This window comes from Leptinotarsa decemlineata, unplaced genomic scaffold (assembly GCF_025532065.1).
Source record: "Leptinotarsa decemlineata unplaced genomic scaffold, Ldec_3_MD MMD2_tig00078363_RagTag_RagTag, whole genome shotgun sequence".
Lineage (NCBI taxonomy): Eukaryota > Metazoa > Arthropoda > Insecta > Coleoptera > Chrysomelidae > Leptinotarsa > Leptinotarsa decemlineata.
The window spans coordinates 2894036-2920401 of record NW_027412728.1 but is presented as its reverse complement, the minus strand read 5'-3'; the positions used below and the strand labels follow the sequence as shown (position 1 = coordinate 2920401).

At 35.1% G+C, this 26366-nt stretch overlaps 2 protein-coding genes across 2 annotated transcripts in view; both read left to right on the top strand.

The window, feature by feature from the left end:
* The first annotated feature begins 11110 nt into the window (after positions 1-11110).
* The window catches only part of Glut4EF (Glucose transporter 4 enhancer factor), a 183370-nt gene continuing 168114 nt past the window's right edge, over positions 11111-26366 (top strand). The window contains exon 1 of the mRNA XM_074185883.1: positions 11111-11805. Coding sequence (XP_074041984.1) covers positions 11416-11805 — 390 coding nt within the window. The 5' untranslated portion in view covers positions 11111-11415. The remainder of the gene's footprint in view (positions 11806-26366) is intronic.
* LOC111505518 (large ribosomal subunit protein P1-like) lies at positions 23851-24279 on the top strand. The gene has a single exon (XM_074185886.1). The coding sequence runs from the start codon at positions 23933-23935 to the stop codon at positions 24269-24271; it is 339 nt and encodes a 112-aa protein (XP_074041987.1). The 5' UTR covers positions 23851-23932; the 3' UTR covers positions 24272-24279.

Here is a 26366-nt window from a genome sequence, read left to right as displayed (position 1 = left end):
TTAGTTCAGAGTAAATACAATAATGTAGTGAAGGGATGTATGCAGCAGACCCTGAACATTATAACAAGATGGACCGAAGAAGGGCTTAACATAAGCCCATCTAAATCGACCATAGCAGCATTTACCAAGAGGACTAAAACGGAGGGTCTCGGACCTCTGAAACTTCAAGGTGAAGAAATACAAGTGTCGGGGGAGGTTAAATATCTGGGAGTAATCCTAGATTCCAAACTGACCTGGAACCAACACTTGGATAAGATAAAGAAGAAAGCGGAGGTATCACTAATGCTCGCCAGACGCACCTACGGAAAAACATGGGGGCTAAAACCAGACATGGTATATTGGCTATACACGATGGTGGTTAAACCCATGATAACATACGCATCTCTAATTTGGTGGCCAAAGATGAAGCAGGTGACCGCCATCAACAAACTAGGCAAGGTGCATCGACTTGCGGGAGCAATGAGAACTTCCCCAACAGCTGCATTGAAGACACTCCTGAATCTACCTCCTTTACACTTTGTGATAATGGGGGAGGCCAGGATGGGCCAATTCAGACTCTCACCGAACTACAAAAGATCGGACCGAACAGAACTTTCGGAACAAGTGGAAGAGCACATATTGAATATATGCACGGACCACATGACACCGAAGTATACTTTTAACACAAACTTCACGGCCAAAATAATAAGCCGTGAAGAGTGGAAGATCATTAGTCATCCCGAAAACATGTTTGGAAAAAACACCTGGTATACAGATGGATCGAAGACCAAACATGGAACGGAAGCTGGAATATACCGAGTGGATAGAAATCTAAAACACAGCTATCCACTAGGACTATACACATCTGTCTTTCAGGCGGAAGTGTATACTATCTTGCAGTGTGCAAGGCTTATTAAATTGAGACCTCAAAGAAATGAGCGGATCAATATTTTTACAGACAGCAAAAACGTACTAGGGGGTCTGACAAACCCGGAGGTGACATCAAAACTGGTCTGGGAATGCCATGAAGAACTGAATGAACTTGCAAACAGGAACAAATCAACTTTGTACTGGGTGCCAGGGCATTCAGAAATCACAGGTAATGATAAAGCTGATGAATGGGCTAGACGCGGATCATCAACTTCATATATAGGTCCTGAACCAGCTCTGGGGGTACCAAAATCATTGGTACGAAACCAGATTAGGACATGAACCAATAAGAAGCACACAGAGTACTGGACAAAAGTACCTGGCAACAAACACAGTAGAACCTTCATTAGGGAACCGTCCAAGAAAAGAACCGAAGAATTTCTTCAATATAGTAGGGATCGGCTCAGAATAATTACAGGGTTACTAACCGGTCACTGTCCGCTTAGAGGACACCAAAATAAAATGGGGCTGTACAACGGAGACCTCTGCTGCAGATTATGCAACGAAGGGATAGAAACAGCTCTACACATCTTATACGAATGTGAGGCACTGAATCACAGGAGGCAGGCAATATATGGACGTACGAAATGACCAGAAATGTCCAGAAGAATATGACGAACATCCAACACGGAACCTGTACAGGAAACGAGACTGATGGAATGGGTGTCATGAGAAGATGGGAGAATAAACGCAATAAGCCCAAGAGGCTGCAGTGTTTTCTAGAGACTTGGACTAAATGGACAAGTCAGACAGCTCCCAAGGAACAAAAAAAACGTTTTCTCCCTTTTTCATCTACAATACCCCCTCGAGAAATCGTTACTGACTGCTTCAGATATCTGCATCTGTAGAGTAGGGAGTTGTCCCAAGGAGTTGTCCTCCTAGGTCATCGTCCATCCTGTCCTTTCCAGAAAGGTGGACAGGTCTCTGGGAGACATCTCTTTTATATCGGCAGGTGTAGGCCAAGACTCGCCAAACACACACTCTCTCATTGAGGATAACTCCGGATACTAGACAGGCATCAGACATACCTGTCAGTTTCATCTTCCTGTTCACACATCCTGCATACTGGTATGTCCACTAGCCCCATATTATGGAGGTGTTTCCTTAGTTGACAGTAGCCAGTCAGAAATCCTACTGTCAGGCATAGGTTTTTCCTGGTCATCGCCAGATATTTCTACGGAGTCAGCTGCCTAGGGTCACCAAAGGTGATCCTGGCAAAATTGCATCCTTTGATTCCATCCCATCTCTTTAGGGATTGAGCATGGGTATAACATTTGGCTAGTTCCGCAATTGTCGAAGTCATCAGGTCGTAGGTGCTATAGATATAATCTGCAACAAAAATTACCAGAACCAAATCAATCAAAATAATAACGTTATATTAAAAGTAAACGAAAAATATCAGATATAAATGTAAAAAAGGATATCAATATAATAAAATAAAATTTGTATACTTTCGTATATATCACAGTCAATTCAAAGTAACCAATAAATTATATATGGCGAATGGGTTTGGCCAATATTTTATTGAAGTAGGTCCAAAACTCGCCTATGAAATATAAAAAATGACACTTCCCATATACAATGATGAACTGGCTTATCCAACTCAATATATCAAAGGAAATACCAATAAAAATGATATATATTGAAAATCATATAATTGGAAACAAATATTATTAATGGTGTAGTTTTGGGAAAAATAGGGTCAATAATATCAGACTTGCAACCGTTGTTGACAGAAGTTTGTTTAATAAAAGTTAGTTCTCTGTAGAAATTACTTTCGGACAGTAGAGTATTTCAAAGTCTGTAAAATATTTTATTAAATGTTGCTAATTTACCCCTAGTTTATAAAAACGCAAGGTAACGAGATAAGGTAAGGTCAGAAAGTTGAAGCATTGAGAAAACACACTTGGGTTCTAGATAAAAAGTAAGGTAAGGTAACGTCGGTAAGGCAAGGTAACGCAATTTGGGTATTGTTCTATTAATGATATAAAATATGCGTCTTCCATAATATTATAGAAATGACAATTATTATTTATTTCATATGAATGATTGCTGCTGTCAAGAATATGAAAAGTCAATATTTGTTTATGCAATCCTGCCAACTCAAAAATTACCAAAACTTATAATCACTACGGTAATTCTTCATAATTTACTTATTCGTGAACGTTAAAAATGGATACCTTACCTTACCTCTCTGCATTACCTTACCTTACCTTACCTTGCATTATTATAAACTAGGGGTAATAAGTTGGCTACTTTCAACTTTCTGCGTTGCGTTCTTACCTCCGACCAATCAAAAAGCGCCATCCTACGAACTTTGACGGATATATCCGAATGGTGTAAAGGTAATGTCACCAGATGAACTTGAACGTCACATTGTGAAATTTGGGTATTGTTCTATTAATGATATAAAATATGCGTCTTCCATAATATTATAGAAATGAAAGTTATTATTTATTTCATATGAATGATTGCTGCTGTCAAGATTATGAAAAGTCAATATTTGTTTATGCATTACTGCCAACTCAAAAATTACCAGAACCTATACCTTATCACTGTGGCACTGTGAACGTTAAAAAATGGGTACCTCACTTTACCTCTCTGCATTACCTTACGTTACCTTGCATTATTATAAACTAGGGCTTACGCAGATAGGGATGTGTCAAAGAATTGTGTATGACAATGACCTAAAAAGACTGTTTGCGTAAAATTGCAAAGTCATCATCATCATATCGCACTAGTATTTCTAAAATGCCACAACTCAAAAATCGGAATATTTGAGTTGAGACTATGAAAAAATTGGTAAATATTTCTGTATCAAGTTGTATTAACTGTATCAAGTTGTATTAACATCCAAACTGTATCAACTTGATATAGTTCAGATGATACTGTATCAACTTGATACAGTTTATATGATCGATAAAGAAATATTTATCGATTTTTTTCATATTGATTTTTGAGTTGTGTCCCTTTAGAAATACTAGTGCGATATCGTTAGATGTCCAAAATTCATTTCCCAATATTTCGCCAATTTGAACAATTGGATGGTTGAGGGTCTTTTAGACAGAAACCATGTCGATCCTTTAGTGACACAGTATCTGTTTCACCATCTGTTTATCTCAAAATTATTTTCGATTTAATGAAAAGTTTTATTCGTGCAGCGGAGGGCTAATAATGGGAAACCCGTTGATTCCTTTGCTAGCTGAGATTTTTATGGATAATCTTGAAAATGAAATTCACAATATTCACTTAATGAACAGTGTCTTGAACTGGTAAAGATACGTAGATGATATCTTATTCTGTTTTACTGGTACATCAAGGCGATTTTTCAATTCCACTCATCCATGAATTAAATTCATTTCTGAAATAAAGGTAAGTAATTCAATACATTTTTTAAACTTGACTATTAGTAAAATTACAAACCATCTTATACGGCTATTATCATACATAATTCTCCGACACATCCCTATCAACATATGGTAGTTGCATTTAATGGTATGCTTAACAGAATATGGCATGTTCTATTGTCAGAAAGTAATTTTGAGAGAGAACTGAATTTGATCAAATTTCTGTCAACAACGGTCCATTATTTCCAAAACACTTTATAATTTCAAGAAACTTCAATAAGCATCATATGATATTGATTCTCACACGTTAAAAGATGAGACCTCGTTATTTCTTAGCTCGCACAAGTTCTCAACTTCTGAGAGTTGTGGTTCGTATGGGGGCGACAACTGATTAACGGAAAATCAGATTTTAGTCTGGGTCCCAGGATCCTTTCTTTTGAACTTCTTTCTGTCCAAAGACACCAAAAATTGTGATCCAGGACTCATTTGATTCGGAATGACCTCTAGCAACTTTATGAAAAATTTCAGGAGGGGCTCGAAAAAATTGCGAAAGTTATAAACAATTTAGTAAAAAAAGGGGGGTTTGGTTTTTTGCAAATATCATTATCAAGAAAAAAAATGCATATACTTTCTAGACACTTGAATAAACAAAAATCCATATACTTTAGTTAATTAACCAATTTTCACAAGTTTTAAATTTACATAACAACCCTGATAATTTTTAAACCAAAAACCTTAATTTTTTTTTCACTTCTTGAAGTTTTTCTTGAAAGTCTTGAAAGTTTCCCGTTGGAGAAATTAAAAAATTTTGATTATCCATCTGTTATTAATAATCAAAAACGTTGAAAAGTGAAAAATTCAATTGACTCAATGAGAAAAAATGTTTTTCCAATATTTGCATTTATTCGTATTCTTATTATTTGGAGTAACATGAAAATGATTTTTCATAATTTTTAGCTCTATTTGTTTAAAACATTTTTAGAAACAAATGTATTGGTTATAAGATATTTGAATTTATTTGGGGGAATTTTCAGCAGTGATGAATATTGTAATTTTTTTGAACAAAATCATTTCTTGAAAAAATTTTTCATTGCTTGAAAACGCATTTGTTGATTAACAATTTTTTTTGCTACTAAATATGAATATTGAGAACGATTTTTTTCAATCATAATTTCTATTTTTCTTTGATATTCTGAATTTTTTTAAATTTATCTTTTCTTAATTTATTCAATAAACAACTTATTTTAAACAAATTAATTTTTACGATATATTTTTTTCAAATACTCAAAAAACAAAACAAAAACAACCATGTGTCTCCAAACGCAAAAATAGAAAAAATATTAAGAAAATTGTAAAAAACAGAGAATTTTTTTTTACACAAAAAGTGACATATGGTTGTTTTGTTTTTTTTGGGTAGTATTCAAAAAAAATATACCGTAGAAATTAATTTGTGTAAAACAAAGTGTTTATTAAATACATAAAGAATATATAAAAAAAAGGTTTTTTTGCAGAATATCAAAGAGAAATCAAAATTATGATTATCGAAAAAAAATCGTTCTTTAATATTCATATTGAATAGCAAAGAAATTGTTAATCAACAAATGCGTTTTTGGGCAATAACATTTTTTTTAAACGATTTAAACGATTTTGTTTTTAAAAATCATAATATTCATCACTGATAAAAATCTCCTCAAAAAATTTCAAATATCTTATAATTAGTACATTTTTGTATAACGATTTTTTGAACAAATAGAGCTGAAAATTATGAAAAAACATTCTCGTGTAACTTTCATTAATACGAATACATTTGAGAATGAAAAAAATGTTTCATTGCTTTAATTGAATTTTTCACTTTTAAACGTTTTTGATTATCAATAAAAAAGTGAAAAATCAAAACTTTTCAATTTTCCAACGGATATCTTTAATATTTTCCGGTATATTTGCAAAAAATCAAACCCCCCTTTTTTACTAAATTGTTTATAACTTTTGCAATTTTATCGAGCCTCTCTTGAAATTTTTCAAACTGCTGCTAGAGGTCATTTCGAATCGAATGAGCCCTGGATTTTAATTTCCGGTTCCCTTGGACAGAAGTCCCAAAAAGGATCTTGTGATACAGACTATTTGGTGGACCCACCAGTAACATTGCTCGTTTTTTTGAAAAAGAAAATCTTTGGCATGGCATACAGAATAAATAATAATCCAAGCAAATTCATCAAAAACAGTGTAGACCTATATAAGTATATGAGAATTTACTGAGAGACCATTAATTCGTCGCCTCTGTTAAATCTGTTTTCTAATGTGTAAATTGATGATTAGTTTATTACACGTCAATTTAATGAGATGATAAAATTTCTTTTATATTGCTCCAATTTTCTACTAGTTTATACCTCAACTATGCTAGACTTATTATAGTCATTGAGTAGGTTAAAGGTCATATGATTCAAATTGTTATATTATAAAGCACTAATTAGGTAAAAGTTAATCAGTATGAACACGCCTGAGGAAGCTATTTTATAAAAAAACATGTGCTCAGTGATAATCCCACAATAAAATGTTACTTATACGAGATATAACTAACTCATTGATTGTTGTCAGCTACAATCTTTTTTGAGCTGAATTTTCCGTGAGTATAATATTCCTTAAGAAACTGTATGCAAGAAACAAGCTTCTTTGACCCCTACTTTTGCATCTCCAATGGCTAAGGACTCATATTACTCGACTAGGGACTAAGTAATCCAAACAAAACACTTTATCTGGTATATATTGCTGGTACCTAATTATTACTTGCAGGAACTATTTAGGGTGTTAGGAGAGGGTAGGTTTATTTGCCAACAATTAAAAATTATAAAAATTATAGACCTGTCATAAAAAATAGGTACCTATAAAAAACTTGACAGTGAGTGTTCATAATCTTTAATTACAGATAATTACAATATATTACAAACATTTTTGTAGTTATTTTGTAGGTATATTAAAGAAAGCTTGTACCTGCATCCTATCAAAGTAAAACTTCCATTGTCTAATATGATATAAATTGATTTGAAATCCCTGAAAAAATCTGTAAAAATTAAAAAAGATTAGCTGAAAATTAACAATTATATCAAGCGAAAAACTGAAATTACAATGGAATAAAATACAAGCAATAACCAAAAAATCAAAGAATTGAAATATTAACAACAGATGATGATGAAAGTTACTCAATTTATATCAAATGAAAAATTATTGGTAAACGAAACTTCATGACTATCAAACTCTATTATATACATTTATATACACCATTAAAGTGCGCATCATATGGGAAACTTTTTTTTCGAAAAGTTTCAATGAAGTTTAACTTCGGCACTTGTTTGTGCTTTAAATTTAACTTAAAATGATGCGGCCAACTGCGACTCACTGACGTTCAATGTTTGTCAAATTCAACTTTATTTTTGAAAAAAGTTGAAAAAATGCATTTCTAGATCGACTTTAACAAAAAGTTACTTGAAAAAGTTGTGTCCACGGCAATTTTATATCCATATGCCAAATTTTATACAACTAGGATAAAGTTAACGTTTTGCTTATTTTTGACAGATATCCCCCTTTATTTTAACCCATTAAGGACCCTGGGATCGTTAACAACCCACTTCAGATTTTTATTGTCAAACCTAACTTCTTCTGCATAAACAAAAGACCAAAATTTATTTCTATATTAGCATTGTTTACCTTTTGCATGCCGGGCGCTTGTTTCAGGGTTTTTGTGATTGTCTGGCTTCAGAGAAATTGTTGAAAATAGTATTTTTTTCTTGTGCGTGCAATGACTTCATATCGGAACTGGTAAATAACTTTTTTAGTATTCCATTGCTTATTTTGGTAAATTAGTACAATTATAAAAGATGTCTCACAAGTAAGGTTATAAGAAATCAAACTTCGATTGCGTGGTTGCCAAACTGCATGTGTTTTTTTTTAGTGGATCGTTAACGTCCCCTTGGGCCTCAGAAGTCCTTGAATATTTTTATTGGTTATTTTTTTAGGAAGCGCCCACTCACAGCTGCTGAGCTTTTAGAGCAGATAGAGAATTTAGAGGCAGATGATGTGATTCCATACGGAATTGTGATATTACCACCTAATGATGGTGATGAGAGTGCCGAAGATTCAGGGGACGAAGACTGTAGGGATCCGGACCATCTTTGTGCAGCACAACTAAATGCTGAAACAGAGTTCTTTTATGACAATTCCGACCCCCCAGAAGAAAGCAAAGAAGCCGCAGAAGTAATTCAGGAGACAATTCAACCCTCTACTTCTAAAAACTTACCTGTGAATCATAATATTGGAAACTTCATTTTTTCACAAACATTGCCAAAAATTGCAGATTTCAAATGGCAAGCACCAGGTGATTTCCAGAAAAATGAAACCAATACTGATTTTAAATTTTGTCAGCCCCTAACTGTTTCCAGGGAGAGTGATCCTTTAGATTTTTTTGAACTATTTTTGACCCCAGAAATTATTGAAAATTTAGTAAGATTATCATGCTTGTATGCTGCGAAAAGAAATAAAGCAGGATTTCAGTTGGATGTTGGCGATATGTACACCTACATAGGAATTCTCTTTTTGAGTGGATATGCTCCATTACCACGAAAAACAATGTATTGGGAAACAAACGAAGATGTTCATAATCCTCTGGTGGCCAAGTCTATGCGCAGAAATCGTTTTTTTGAAATATATTCTAATTTGCATGCAGCAGATAACGATAACTTGCCTCAAAACGATAAGTTTGCCAAAGTTAGGTATCTCATTGATGCACTAAATAAAAACTTTTTACGATATGCACCTGTTGAAAGCAACATATCCATTAATGAATCCATGATTCCTTACTATGGAAGGCATGGATGAAAACGATACATAAGAGGTAAACCTATCCGTTTTGGATATAAGGCATGTGTTGCAGCACTAAAGTACGGATACTGTGTACAGTTTCAAGTGTAACAAGGCAAAGATAAGAACATGGATATCGACAAAGGTATGGGACTGGGAGAATCAGTAGTATTTCATTTTGCAGAAATACTGAAAAAACATTACGATGATCAAAAATTCTCCCTTTATTTTGACAATTTTTTCACTTCTGCAAAATTTATCACATCGTTGGGTCAAAAAGGTATAGGAGCAACAGGTACCACTAGAAAAAACAGAACTGGCAAATGCAAACTGATTGAAACTGCCACAATGAAGAAGCTTGATAGAGGCTCCATGTGTTCTGCACTTGATAACCATAATAATGTGGTTGGAGTTCGCTGGAAGGATAACAATATTGTCACACTTATGTCTAATGAGTATGGGTTAGAACCAGTGGCCAAATGTAAAAGATATTCGACAAAAGAAAGATCTGAAGTCAACATATCACAGCCTTACGTTGTAAATAGGTATAATACTTTCATGGGGGGAGTGGATCAGCTGGATAATCACGTCTCAAATTACCGAATTGCATTTAGAGGCAGAAAGTGGTACATTCCGCTAATTTTTTGGATGTTCGATGTATGTGTCACAAATGCATGGCTTTTAGCGTGTGAGTATGGATACAGTGAAGACAATCTTACTTACACAAGCACTCTTACTGAAATACGGAAAACGACGCACATGTCCAGGACCGAAGAGGGCAAGCATTCAGTACCAAAAAATTGCAAGCGGACGACACATAATCTTAACTGGACAAAGAAGACTCCGATATGTGTTATGCAAAAATAAGACCAACAAGTCTTGTGATGCTTGTGAAGTTCCGCTACATGATAAATGCTTTCAAACGTATCATAGTTAATTTCAAATAATATAAAGTTAATGAACCACCTTATATCTCAAGTGTACATTTATTGCACTCCTAAGTCCAAGGGGTCATTAACGACCCACCTCAAAACTCAAAAACCAAAAAGATAGCATTCTTTAAAGTATATTTCTGAGTCATTTCTGACGTTCCTTGAACTGAAAAAATTATCAGAATAACCAATTTTGGAAAAAAATAGTTCTGGGCCTTAATGGGTTAAAAAACAAGTTCGGTTAATTGCCATCAATTCATGTATATATAACAAACTCATCATGGAGTTTAACTTTTCTGATAAATTTTTACTTATACGGACATTTTTAGAGAGAAATTAAAAATGTGCTATAAAATTTTTAACATGACTGGTGCAAAGTTTCAATCACTTTATCCTAGTTGCATAAAATTTGGCATATGGATATAAAATTGATGTAGACACAACTGTTTCAAGTAACTTTTTGTTAAATTCGATCTAGAAATACTTTTTCAATTAAAAAAAAAGTTGAATTTGACAAACACTCAACGTTAGTGGGTCGCAGTTGGCCGCATCATTTTAAGTTAAATTTATAGCACAAACAAGTGCCGAAGTTAAACTTCATTGAAACTTTTCGAAAAAAAAGTTTCCCATATGGTGCGCACTTTAATGGTGACACTGTATATATAAATGAGGCAATTTCATGAACTGATTCAGACCCCATCACACCTATTTGATATAACTTTTAATCTAGTATGTGTTCGGAGTTTGTGTCATGGCTATTGATCTGTTTATCTCCTATAATATATTAATTCAAATTGTCAAACTGCCATATTTTCACCATCAATTGTTTTGAAATTGAAATAATGCAACAAATAGAAAAATCTTGCTGGTGAAACGAGCCTAAAGCCAACTGGATGACCTTTCTCTCTCCACGAGTTAGCCAATAGCTCAAACTAGGTCAGTCGCAAGCCAATCGCCCAGCTCCTTCTTCGGTCACGTGGCTTTGTTGTTATCATCAGCTGGGTCCCGGCCGGCGAAGCCCATCCGATCAACGACAATGCGCTATCTCACTCGTCGCTCGGTTCTAAACAAAGAGCCGGTGTAAGTATCGTGTCCCACCCAAATCAGCTGTTGTCACTCTAGTAAGGCCGGCCGGCAGTTAGTCGTCGCTGAACTGTTTACGGTGACGCAGCATTCTCTGTAAGTAGGCTACTTTTAATCTGTTAATAAGTATGTGCATTTCTTACGATCACAAAATATTATTAGATGGTTCTGTAAAGTGTTTCGATTATCAGCAGCGCCGATTGTTAGCGAGGAGACTTCACTTCACGGATGACGTTGTGTTGTGAGAAGTTCATCTGAACTCTTGTTATTTTTGTTGTTTGCCAAGTTTTATAATGTCTACCGGTAAGCGTTTGGCGAAACGTTCCATCATAGGAACTCGTGTCTGTGCTCCCGGCGAGGACGGGAAGTTTTATTCCGGAGTTATTCAGGCCGTGAAAACGCCGGCAAATGTTTCCGAAAACAACAACTCCATCAATTTGACGCCGAATACCAGATATACTGTTCGTTTCGACTCGCGACAAGGAAATTTGGGAAGAACAACTGCCGAATTCTACGAACAGGATCTCATCGGCCCCGGTTTTCAGTCTGTACTGGGCGTTGAACTTGTGGGTGGACAGAAATGTTTTGTGACTCACAATGGCAGAGAGATCTGCGGAGAGGTCTGCAAACATTATGCCGAAACTGATGAGGTTATCATAAGAATCCAGCCTGTAGGAATCGAGGTAAGCGTTTTCTGCATAAGTTTAGTCATTGTTTCTGAAATCAACTTTATACTGCTCCAAACCAGAGAAACCGGAAAAGTTATCTTCTCTTTGTAGATAATGCGTTGTAGTATAACGGAATACTCCGGCGTTTGAATCTCGTTGGTAAACAATTTTTGATGCGTAGGAATGAACTCACGCACAATGCGCCAGTTAGCCACTTTGAATTAGTTCAATAACAACCGAAAATACGATTTGAAATTCCTTTGGGCGACTGGGCCAGTGTTGCCATGTTTCGATCATTATCCATATGCGTGAACATATCCGCAAATCCGCATTTTATTTTGGATAATTTAAACTTAATCCTCGATGTCGCTCATAAATTCAGTGAATTCTATCCTATTGAAGATTTATAGAAGTGTGAGATGCTAATAAATCAACTGAGTTGTTACCGACAAAACAAATAGGTACCTACAAAGTCCGATATAAAGATAGAGCTACCTAAAATATTTTGAATATTATAAAAATGATTTTTCTTATCTGAGAGTGCCTGAGAATAGCCGGTAGGTGGCATGTTATTCATATGTCTTTGAATTTGGGCCATTCTTTTGTTATTTATATACTTATTGCTTAGGATCAGTCCGGGTATTCTTTCACATTTCAAGGAAACATTCATCTAATATGCAACTTGGAAATAATGTCTGTTTACAATCCCCCATTCAGAAAATAGTATATATCGTCGTGCCGGCAACGTTACACCATTATCAAGAGTTGTCGATTTGTGGAGGCGCGCATGAACGGAACATAACGTCTCCCTCCAAGTACAATTTGGTAATTGCATCCTTGCGTTTGCGACGTCACTCGAATAAACAAGGTGCACTTCACGGCCGATTTTCGATGCTTTGTTATTCCAGTACAAAGGAGCACACCAGATTCGGTATTTCCTTTGTTTTGTAGTTTCTCGAAATTGATAGCAACCTTTGCCTATGACGTCAGAGCGAATGAGTTGAAATTTTACCGCAACTTGCATTGACGTATATATGGATTTCCTTTGTGAAACTGTCTGCAAAGTTTTCAGCTCTTATCTGTCGTTCATACCTATGTGGGGTATGGGCATTTCGTCAGTGTTGATAAAGGGATTTCCCAGAGATTTAGGATCATGCACTCTGCAATTACGAAATTCCGTGTATTTTCCTCATTTTGCACACAATCATGATTCTTTGAAATCTGTCTGGCTAAAACGAACAAAGGGATTTATCGTTAATTTCTGAATTATCATGAAAATCGTCGCGGCACTCAGTTCACTATCAAAAATTGAAGCATCTTCCTCCCAATGGAGAAAAATTTGAAAAACTTATTTCTCCATACACTGTTTTCAAATGTTACCACAAGTCTTTATAACTCTTCGTATGGTTATTATGTCTTTAGCTAAGTACTGTATTGTGCAGGCAATATAAATAATAAACTGTCGATCTGGAGGTTAAATGAAATTTTAAACTATACGTTATAGAAACAAGAATTTTTTTTACTCAAATGGATTTGTTTTTCAGATGTAAACTGTTAAAGCTGACAATTTAACGCATGTCACATTTTATTAGCGAGTTTGTAAATATCTACTTTTTAGTCTGGGTCACAAGATCCTTTTTATGGAACTTCTGTCCAAGGGCGCACTGAAAATTATGATCCAGGGCTAATTTGATTCGAGATGACTTTTTGAAAAATTTCAAGAGGGTCTCGAAAAAATTGCAAAAGTTTTTTTTCTATTTATATTTTATTTATTTATTTATTGAATAATTTGTTTTGAACAATATATATATATATATATATATATATATATATATATATATATATATATATATATATATATTTTTTATACTACAACAAAAACAACCATGTGTCACTTTTTGTGTAAAAAAAATTCTTTATTTTTTACAAATTTTGAATATTTTTTTTAGACACAAAGTGACATGGTTGTTTTTGTTTTATTGGTAATATTTAAAAAAATATATATCGTAAAAACTAATTTGTTTAAAATAAATTGTTTATTAAATAAATGAATGAAATATAATTTTGAACAAATTCAGAATATCAAAGAGAAACAGAAATTATGATTTAAAAAAATTGTCCCGTGATATTCATATTTAGTAGGAAAAAATGTGTAATTCAACAAATGCGTTTTTGAGCAAAACAATTTTTTAAGAAACGATTTTGTTTTTAAAAATCATAATATTCACTTAAAAACATTCCTCCAAAATTTTCAAATATATTATAAACAATACATTTATTCACAACAATTTTTCAAACAAATAGAGCTAAAAATTATGACAAATGATTTTTATGTCACTTTAAACAATAAGAATACGAATAAATTTGAATATTAAAAAAATATTTTTCATTGCTTTAATTGAATTTTTCACTTTTTAACATCTTTGATTATCAATAACAAAATGGAAAATCAAATCTTTTTAATTTTTTGAACAGAAATCTTCTTTGAAGTCTTTCAAAAAAACCTCCAAGAAGTTAACAAAATTTGAGTTTTTTAGTTTTAAAATTATCAGGGTTTTTATATAAATTTAAAACTTGTAAAAATCAGTTAATTAACTAAAGTATATCTAACAAAATAATCACGGAAATTTTTTTTTCATGGATTTTCGTTTATTCAAGTGTCTAGAAGGTATGCGAATTTTCTTCTCAATAATGATATTTAATGGGCTTAAATAATTTTTATTGTTCAAAGGTCCGTATTGGCCAGCGCATGGAGAACGAGCATTGCCTGCTTTTAGAGCTATTTTCACCTCTAAATTAAAATTATAAATATTGGTGATAGAGTTCCGGGAAGTGGGACTTTTTTTTAGGAAATTTCCTCTTTATGGATTTTTCTTCAAAGTTTGGATATCTTTAATATTTTCCGAAATATTTGCGAACAAAAAACCAAACCCCCCTTTTTTTACTAAATTGTTTATAACTTTTGCAATTTTTTCGAGCCCCCCTTTAACTTTTTCTAATAGTTGCTAGAGGTCATTCCGAATAGAATAAGCCCTGGATCATAATTTTCGGTACACTTGAACAGAAGTTCCAAAGAAAGGATCTTGTGACCTAGACTATAAAGTGATAAAAATGCTCAGTGATAGGCTAGTAATTTTTAAATTCCTCTGTTCATAACCTGAGAGATAGTCTTGCGATAAGTTCAATCGCGTTAAGTAAACATTTTTCAGTACTCAGGAAATGAATGTTTAATGGCTTTTTAATTTCCAACATATTACTGATTAGTTTTATGACTCATTGGAACTTGCACAAATTATAAATATCTAACACTTACAAGAGATTAGTTGGGACTTCCAAGTTAAGCTTTTGATAAATAGGCCTCAACCAAACTATGCATATCTAAAGAGGTGAAATATAAAATTTCTGAATATTTAGGTATACTTCAAATTGTTATTCAATTAGGAAAGGTACAAAGTTCTGTAATTTAATTCTTCAATGAAGAATGTATATCAAAATTTAATCTCGTGGAAACATGATTTTCCGTTAACCAGCTGTCGCAACCGACAACCCTCAGAAGTCGAAACTTGTGCGAGCTAAGGATTAACGAGGTCTTACTTTTTAACGTGTGATTCTCGACACGGTAATACAAATTATGATACAACAACAAAAATTAATTGACGCTCCGGGGCGACTTGACTGATTCCAGTGGCGCATTTGCTTTTTCAGCTGCAGGAAAACCCGGAAAAACCTGCAGCATAACTCCAGAGGCTCCAATAAATTCAAGATATTGCCAGAATATTTAGTATTTATCTTATTTTTGCATAATTCTATTTTTGATATATAATAGCTGGTAGGTACGTAAATATATATATATTCATTGTATACCGGGTGACAACGAAATCATTGTACACGGCGCCACTCAATGGGGAATGTTCCTCCTGACGAAAATCAAGTGGTTTTCATAAAAGAGCTCTAAAGCAACGCATTTTAAACTTATCATTTCAACCTTTTTCTTTAAAAAATTATTTAAACACTTAAAAAAGAGGAATGAAATAATGCATTCAACATTTAAATGGATTCGTTTCTATTTCACCATTTGGCAACATCGGTTATAGCTAATAAAGGACAATGAATCTGTTACCTGTATGAGACAAACAAAGATGACAGTATTTCAGAGGCGTGCTGTTCTGTTTACTTATGTTCCTAGTTCCAAGACATTCTGTGACATATTACATTTTGTGCACCTAACCTATCTTCCTCTATTAACAAAACAACTGTTGTTTATGTGGCTAGTGGAGGTGGTATTGAACTATAATTTATATTTTGGCCTAATTGTTGATTTAGGTACGTATAAATTATTTCAACTTGATATAGGCACTGTTGACAATATGTGAATTAGAAACAAATCCATTTAAAAATCAAAACCCAACATTTGAAATATCAATTTGAATACTTTTCGAAGTGAATTTGAAAAACTCATCAATTAAACTCAACTTTATTCTGTTCAAACTTGCATTTGCTGTAATAAACCAAATTTAGGAACATTTCCCATTGACGCCAATTGTCTCTAGGGTAAGAAATTCAGAATGAAGGTGCATATAAACAATGATAAATTCAAAAATATAAAGACGACATTTTGTGAAATAAACAAATTGTTGTCATCTGAAAAGAAAATGAATGATGAAATGAATTGAACAATAAGTCAATAATATGCAAAAAATGAATATAAAATAATTAGGATTCATATTTCTACAATTAGTTGCAATGACAAAGTGCAGTAAATCAGATCCTAAGTAAAAATCAAAATCAAATATTTCGTTTTTTCTGTAAATCTCTAAAAGTGAACCGATTTTTTAATATCATAATAATGGGCTCCATAATATGCGTCTCGCGTAAATCCACCATTCTTCATCATTTTTGAAACCTTCATCGATTCCCATTATTCCGACTTGTCCCATGAAGTATATTAAACAAATTTACGATTTTTTTGTTCACTTTAGAAAAAAAGTCTCGATAATGTTCAATTTGCGAATTGCAATTGTGATTCAGTGTACGGTCCCTGCTTTCACAGAATAATCATAACTAAAATTTCGATTTACTTATATGAAAAAATTTAATTTCGAACCGATGTTCGTACAATCAATTCGATTCAAAGATATTTTAACACCACCAATTCACCATCCTTCAGTTACCAAATTGGCTACGTGTACACCGATATTCCAAACGAAAACAAAAAAAATTAATGTGATCAGTTTTGATTACTACTATAAGAATGTTTTGTAGAACCAATAAACCAAATAATACATTTCAGATCTCTAAGTTGTTATTGTTTTTTTTTCAAATTCTGTATTTTAGGCATATTCCATAATGTTGAGCTTGTGTGAGGTTAAGTGGTTAAACAAATCAGTAATTTTGAATTATTGATTTGAAGTTCGCCTTTGACGTCAGCCCTAGGATCATTAATGTTCCAAATGTAAACAAATCTATATGTATCCTAGATTGACAGAATAAAGACACACTATTATTACTATTAATATATCAAGATCCCGTAGAAAAAGAAACATTTCCAACTAAATAGATCCCATTAAAATTTATTGTGGGTCATTTATTTCTCTTCTAGAAGTGACCTCGGCTTTAACGGTGACAAAAAGGTCAGTATTCGTCAGATTACCATAATGTCGCCGGTACTAGCTCGGAAAGTAGTTGTTTCACCTCAAATACCTGAATAAATTCGAAACGGAATCTACAAAAACTTTTATTCGAGCGTGGTGCAAGAGAAAGGTAACTACATAATCGACCTCAAGACAGGTTGCGCGCTGTTTCGCAACTTCAACAACATTCACCACGGATACGTAACCTGAATTAAAGTAGCACAAGCAATTGTTCATCTCACTTGCAGTTTCGGTTTCAACTACGAGAGGATGTAAATAATGGAAACTCTTGTTTGATTTCGGAATTTGGAATACAATCGTAGTAGGTAGGTTTAGGTCAACAAAACATGTGACATCCGAGCGGAATCTGTGCCAGTTGAAACGCAGTTGTTTTGATGACCTCGATACAACGCTTTGTGGGTATCCGATGGGTTTTATTACATTATTATTAGGCGCATTCCAAAGACGGAAGATTATCACATTTATTATGTCACCAGTGTGTATCGAATATTCTGTCTTTTTGTTTTCATTTTAATATTTTTCGGCGATTACAAACTGTAAAGTCTTGTATTTGAACAAAGACATACCCTACAATTTCATTTCGGAAGAAGGGAATTGGCACAATTATTCGATGATTTTAGACGATGCCATTAGATGCTTCCTTCTACTGAAGAGAGAATAGAAATTGTTGCAACCTATTATCGAAATAATGAATGTGCTAAAGCTGCTGCAAAAAGTTATAATACGAATTATCCAGACCACAACGTGAACTATCAATACGTTCAACAGTTAATGGAGAAGTTGCGAACTTCTTGCTCTGTTTACAACAGAATACATGAAATATCCCGTCCTGTCAGAAATAACGGAGTTGAAGTTGCAGTTAAAGGACATGCAAATGGAGCGTCAGGTGTATCAGCTACTAGTGTTTTTCGGATTTTGAAAGCCTACAAATTCTATCCTATCAAAATAAGGCCAGTTCAGGAATTAAACAATGATGATCCTGATCGTCGACTTCAGTTTTGTGAAGTATTCAGCGAGAAATTGACCAATAACCCCAACCTATTATAGAATACATGTTTTACAGACGAAGAAATTTTTTTCATGTTGAATGGTGAAGTGAATAGACATAACTGTCGTTACTGGAGTGATGTGAATCCTCATTTGGTGATGGAAACACATTCACAAACTCCACAAAAATGGAATGTCTGGGCCGGCATTCTTGTTTGGACCATTCTTCATCAAAGGTTATCTCAATGGAGACACATACTTAAATCTTTTACAAGACTGTGTAGATCCTATGATTACATAAATTTTAGAAAATGATGACAATTCAGTAGAAAATGAAATAACACTCCAGCAGGATGGTGCACCCCCACAATTTGATGTTCGGGTGAGATAGTTTTTGGACGTACGTTCTCCAATGCATTGGATCGGCAAAAGGGGTCTAGTGGAGTGGCCAGCTAGATCACCTGATCTCACACCGATGGACTTCTTTCTGTGGGGAAACCTGAAGTCGACTGAAGTCGAAAGTGTACTCTACTAAGCCTACAAACCTAGAAGACCTGCGACAGAGAATTGTCCGGGAATGCCGATCGCTGACTCCAGATATCTCGAATAAAGTACGGAACGCTTTCGAGAGTGGGTAGGTGGGTAGGTCTAAAGTGAGTGGGTCTATTCGACCCTCCACCGCAACCCATAAGGGTTTATTGTGGCTCACACCTATTCACACTATGTCCGAGTGTGAATAGGTGTATAAACCCAGCTTCTTAACGAAGCCGATTAGTTTGTATGGTAAGTGGTCTTTCAGGTCTGATAGTGAGAGTACGGATCTGCCGAACTCAAAGAACCTGATTCTGACCCCTGCGGGGCAGGCATAAAGTATATGCTCTGCAGTTTCATCATTTTCCAGGCAGAGGCGACACAAACTGTCTTCCGACAGTCCAAGTCTCTGCATATGATGATTCAAATGACAGTGACCTGTAAGAAGGCTTGTTAGACATCGTAGTTCATCCCTACTGTAGTTCAACAACTGTTTGGAATCAAGCTTCGAAGGGTGAATACACGCCTTGGAGTGAGCCAATCCTGGAAGATTCTGCCATAAGTCCATAAATCTTCTTGCCATCCAGGTGTTCAGTGTTTGTTTGGCAAAGCCCAAAGCGATTCCAATGACAGGTTCTGGTCCAGTAAAGCCGCTTGCAGCACCCTCCTTTGCAAGAGAGTCAGCAGCTGCATTGCCTTCCAGGCTAGTATGGCCAGGAATCCAGACCAGAGACAATCTGTTTAGTCTTCCTATCGAGGAGAGTCTTTTTTGGCAGTTTGCTACCAATTTAGACGTTGACTGTCCGAGAATATTTTTATTGACTTGTGAGGTGATGTTGGATTTATCCAATCTCTTTGCACACAATTCAATAGCGTAAATTTCAGCTTGAAATACAGTCGCATATGTTTCTAGGCAGGTAGATAACTCTGTCCTGGGTATGAGACTGAAAACACCTGCACCAGAACCGAAAGGTGTTTTTGACCATCTGTTAACCAACAACTATCTGCTCTTAATATTTCCTTCTCCCGCAGGATCCAGTCCTCTCTACTCGGGAATAGTACTTTATAAGGCAGTTCGTAGTTGACAGTTGGAGGCATAAAGTCAGATGTTATTTCCAGAATGCTGTGACTTCCAATGTCAACCAACAGTCTGTTGCACTCTGCATTGAATTGATTTGTGCAATTGGCAATGTGCAGCGCAAGTCTGTATACAGTCTATCTAGCCTCTCTTTCCTGAAAAATGTGGAGAGGAGGTAGATCTAGAAGGATCTCCATGGCCGCTGACGGTGTGGTACTGATGGCACCAATGATAGCCAGACATGCCTGTCTCTGTGAGCCAGAGAGCTTCGCTTGGGCCGTTTTCTGTAAAGCCTTCGGCCACCAAGCAATTACACCATAAGTGATCATTAGTCTGACAATCATCACATAAATCCAATAGATTTGTTTGGGACCTAAACCCCAAGTTTTACCTCAAATCCTTCGACATGTCCATAGAGACAGTCTGGCTTTGTGTAAAACTTTTTACAAGTGAGCGTTCCAGGTGAGTCTTTTATCAAGGACAACGCCAAGATATTTCACCTTCGTTCCAAATGGAATGACCACACCATTGAGGGAAGGTGGCGTTAGATCGTCCAATTTCCTTCTCTTGGTGAAGAGGATTAACACAGTTTTGCTGGGGTTGACAGACTTCTGCTCCCTCAGGCACCAACTGTGAACAACGTCCAACGCGCTTTGGAGGATATTACAAGCTACCCTTCCCGTCGTGGACCTTGCTAGGATGACAAGGTCATCTGCCTACGCTTGCAGATCAACGTTTCTTCTGTCGAGGGCATCAAGCAGACTATCCACCAGGAGAGTAGACTGTAATATTGTATGAAACTAGGTAGAGGTCACTTTGAACAGTTTATCCGTTGATTTTGTTTCCACTGATATTATTTGTTGTTGATTTCCTAATTAACATGAACGACAGCAAATTTTCTGTTTTTTTTTTAAATAAAACGTTCAGTATTTAATTTCTCAATAACAAAAAAATTCTTCTCTTCTTATTATAAACCCATTCCATGATATATATATATATATATATATATATATATATATATATATATATATATATATATATATATATATTTTCTGAGATATATTGCTCTGTCCACGCATGTGTTAATATGTGAAAATTACTCTATAAAACACTAGTTATATTTTTCATTTTTACCTCAAGTGTACGTTTTTCTTGTATTTTTAATGTATTTTTTTAAATTTATTTTCACGCATCACTTCTAGATACTTGGAATAATGCTTATGTATCATATCTACTATTTATACATATCACCCTGCATCTTCTCAACCTATACAAGAATTTGATTTCTTACAGGTTTCCCCACTTTGTTGTACATTATTTAGGTTAGCTTATGATTCTTTTTATTAATGGCATTTTCAACTCCCTTAAAAATATCTGCCCCAGTTGTCGTGCCGTGAATACTATCAATATCAAGAAGTTCTTCATACACTTCATAGCTTTTATCTACTCCGCGAATAAAAATCAACACCTGAGTAGTATCTGACACATCCGTTGACTCATCCAATGCTAGAGAAAACCACTCATGATGTCCATTTTTGTCAGACAGTTGAGGTGATATATTTTCTGCGATGTCTTGCACCCTCCGAGCCACGGTGTTTGCTGACAAACTGACACTTTTAAATAAATTTACCTTTTCGGTAAATCCGCGTTTCAAAGCTTCAAATTTTTCCTTCCGCAAACTTCCTGTATACTTGGAGTGACTTTGAAGATGTTTCAATTCATAGTGTCGTTTAATGTTATAGCCTTTGAGAACAGCTATGGTTTCATTACAAATTAAACATAGCGCCTTATTACTGGACTCAATCACAAAATACTGAAAGTTCCATTTTTCTTGGAACGTTCTGCATTCACTGTCGATTTTTCGCTTCTTTTCCATACTAAAAAATCACACATAAAAACAATAAGTCCAATCAAAATACTTTTATTGACGGGTGTTACTTTATTTCACAATAGACAGTTTCGCTTCCTTCGCCTTTCCTACGCAGACTAACTCGCAGTTGCGCCGCTAGCCTTTTTATATGCAATTGTTACTGCCATCTCGAGGTGATCGGAATACACTAGCTAGAACCAGAACTTTCTCGAAACAACGCAGTAATTCCAAATATTTAATTACGCCTAATGCCACGTAGCGGGTAGCTGGAAAAAGATAGTACATAGTACCACTACTCGCCACTAGATGTCGTCAAGTGTCACAATACACAATAATAATTGAAATGCAAAAAAAGCGTAAGTTTGCTTAGGTCACGCACTTTGCGACTATCCTAGTCTAGAAATATAGTTAAGGGCAGAAATTGGCCCTTGGAACAAACTGAAAATATCATTATGGTCCGAAGGCTTTAAAGTTTGGAGACCCCTGGTCTAATATAATATAAATTGATTTGATAGCCCTGAAAAAAATCGAAAAATTAAAAAGATTAACTGAAAATAATAGTTTTATTAAACAAAAACTGAAATTACAACATACAACAACAACCAAACAAACAAGAATTGAAATATTAATAAAAGCTGAAAAAATTTAAAATATTATCAACAAAAAATCCTTTTTGATTTTTCGTTTTTTTTCAGGGTTATCAAATCAATTTACATTATATTAGACAATGGAAGTCTGAACTGATGAAATACCCCACGAAACATTGTCAACCATCTTCAAACAAATGAATCTGATTTGTCAGAGATTATAATCGACGTATAATCTGCATACATTGTTATGAATGTTCCGGGCGTTGCATACTCCAAATCATTTATGTACAATACAAACAATAAAGGTCCCAATATCGACCCTTGAGGTACTCCTAATTCGTAGAGGGCCATGCTGGAAGTTACATTGTTAATTTTCTGTGATTAAGATAATCCGTTACCCATCCCAATGGTATACCCCTTATACCATAACTGTATTGCTTACTCAGGCGGATATTATGATCAACACAGTCGAATGCCCTGCTGAGATCTCAGAACTTTTAACGAACGCACTGCAGTTTGAACAATGTGCACACCCTGTATATGAATAAAAATTAATTTGGACGACCTTTGCTAAAATAAACAGTATACAAATTTCAACTAAGGTCAGTTTGACATAAACATTTCATTTCGGCAAATCGATGCATGTGACCTTGTTCAAGTATACACACATGAATTTCAACCTCGAGTTTTACCTCGTCGAAGTAGCGGCATTGCCATGGAGAATACATTCTAATTTTCGATTTTTTAATAAATTATTCGTAGAAATTTGAACAGATTGTGTTGTTATTCCGAATTCCAAGGTGATTCCTATTGACTCTCTTCATAGAAAAGGACATGTGAAATCCGTTAATTCTTTCCTGTTCGTTCTCACCGGTGTGAACTTGGCAGCTAAAAGGTAGCAGCCAAAATCCCGAAAACACCCGAGCGCACATAGACGTACGTCGAAAAATTATTACTGAGAAATAAACATTAAAAAGATGAAAAATGATTAGGAGCTCTATTATTATCGCTGAACGAACACCTCGGGCAACTCTTTCGAATGTGCCTACTAAAAAAGCAGAATGAAAAAAAATTATAAATAGGGGATGAGTACATTTGTAAGAAATTATCTATCACTGAAAACATGTTTTGTTATCAGACGTAGTAGATGAGACCAGCAGTTAGAAGGGCTCAAATAGTGAAATAATTGAAGGGGGTCACATGGAGACATACCTATAAAAAGTAATCGAAACTCCTAGAAGAAAAAAGCCTGTCAAATGGGGATAAAATTCAAAAAACTGAATCGAAAGTCATAAAAGGAAAAATCCTTTCACCATAATTTTATGTTAGAAACATCGATTTTGAAAATGATATTATACTTTTCCTTCAATCAGTTGAAACGTGTGCTTGTTCTCATTGAGCTAAGGCCAAACGGCGACTTGCACTAATTAGAAAAATGACTTCCAACGCCGAACTTGCTTGTGTCTACTCAGCCCTAATTCTGGTTGATGATGATATTGCCGTAACTGGTGAGAAAATCCAGACCATCCTCAAAGCAGCCAATGTTGACGTAGAACCATACTGGCCTGGTCTTTTTGCGAAAGCTCTAGAAGGAATCAACGTCAGGGAACTGATCACCAACATTGGGTCTGGAGTAGGAAGTGCACCCTCGGCAGGAGGTGCTGCAGCTCCAGCTGCGGCAGCTGCTGCTGCTGAGCCTGCCAAGGAGGAAAAGAAGAAGGAAGAAGAACCTGAAGAGTCTGACGATGATATGGGTCTTGGACTCTTCGATTAGAGTACAAGTTTTTTTAACTATGTATGTATGTAACTGTGAGAAGCAAAACCGCCCAGGGATACAAATACAAAAATAATTTGAAACTCATGGAAGAAAATATCCTGTCAAAATAATTTCATATTGAAAAAATCGAATTCAATCATAATAACAATCTGTGGAAATCACAACATGAGACCGCCCGTCGAAGGGGGTAGAATGGGGTTATGAATACAAAAATAAATCGAAACTCATAGAAGGAAAAATCCTATCACGACAATTTCATACTGGAAAAACCGAATCCGATCATAATAACAATCTGTGGAAATCACAATATGAGACCGCCCGTCGAAGGGGGTCAAATGGGGTTATGAATACAAAAATAAATCGAAACTCATAGAAGGAAAAATCCTGTCACGACAATTTCATGCTGAAAAAATCCAATTCGATCATAATAACAATCTGTGGAAATCACAACATGAGACCGCCCGTCGAAGGGGGTCAAATGGGGTTATGAATACAAAAATAAATCGAAACTCATAGAAGGAAAAATCCTGTCACGACAATTTCATACTGGAAAAACCAAATCCGATCATAATAACAATCTGTGGAAATCACAACATGAGACCGCCCGTCGAAGGGGGTCAAATGAGGTTATGAATACAAAAATAAATCGAAACTCATAGAAGGAAAAATCCTATCACGACAATTTCATACTGGAAAAACCGAATCCGATCATAATAACAATCTGTGGAAATCACAACATGAGACCGCCCGTCGAAGGGGGTCAAATGGGGTTATGAATACAAAAATAAATCGAAACTCATAGAAGGAAAAATCCTGTCACAACAATTTCATGCTGGAAAAATCCAATTCGATCATAATAACAATCTGTGAAAATCACAACATGAGACCGCCCGTCGAAGGGGGTCAAATGGGGTTATGAATACAAAAATAAATCGAAACTCATAGAAGGAAAAATCCTGTCACAACAATTTCATGCTGAAAAAATCCAATTCGATCATAATAACAATCTGTGAAAATCACAACATGAGACCGCCCGTCGAAGGGGGTCACATGGGGTTATGAATACAAAAATAAATCGAAACTCATAGAAGGAAAAATCCTGTCACAACAATTTCATGCTGGAAAAATCCAATTCGATCATAGTAACAATCTGTGGAAATCACAACATGAGACCGCCCGTCGAAGGGGGTCAAATGGGGTTATGAATACAAAAATAAATCGAAACTCATAGAAGGAAAAATCCTGTCACAACAATTTCATGCTGGAAAAATCGATTCCTATCATAATAACAATCTGTGAAAATCACAATATGAGACCGCCCGTCGAAGGGGGTCAAATGGGGTTATGAATACAAAAATAAATCGAAACTCATAGAAGGAAAAATCCTGTCACAACAATTTCATGCTGAAAAAATCCAATTCGATCATAATAACAATCTGTGAAAATCACAACATGAGACCGCCCGTCGAAGGGGGTCACATGGGGTTATGAATACAAAAATAAATCGAAACTCATAGAAGGAAAAATCCTGTCACAACAATTTCATGCTGGAAAAATCGATTCCTATCATAATAACAATCTGTGAAAATCACAATATGAGACCGCCCGTCGAAGGGGGTCAAATGGGGTTATGAATACAAAAATAAATCGAAACTCATAGAAGGAAAAATCCTGTCACAACAATTTCATGCTGGAAAAATCCAATTCGATCATAATAACAATCTGTGAAAATCACAACATGAGACCGCCCGTCGAAGGGGGTCAAATGGGGTTATGAATACAAAAATAAATCGAAACTCATAGAAGGAAAAATCCTGTCACAACAATTTCATGCTGAAAAAATCCAATTCGATCATAATAACAATCTGTGAAAATCACAACATGAGACCGCCCGTCGAAGGGGGTCACATGGGGTTATGAATACAAAAATAAATCGAAACTCATAGAAGGAAAAATCCTGTCACAACAATTTCATGCTGGAAAAATCCAATTCGATCATAGTAACAATCTGTGGAAATCACAACATGAGACCGCCCGTCGAAGGGGGTCAAATGGGGTTATGAATACAAAAATAAATCGAAACTCATAGAAG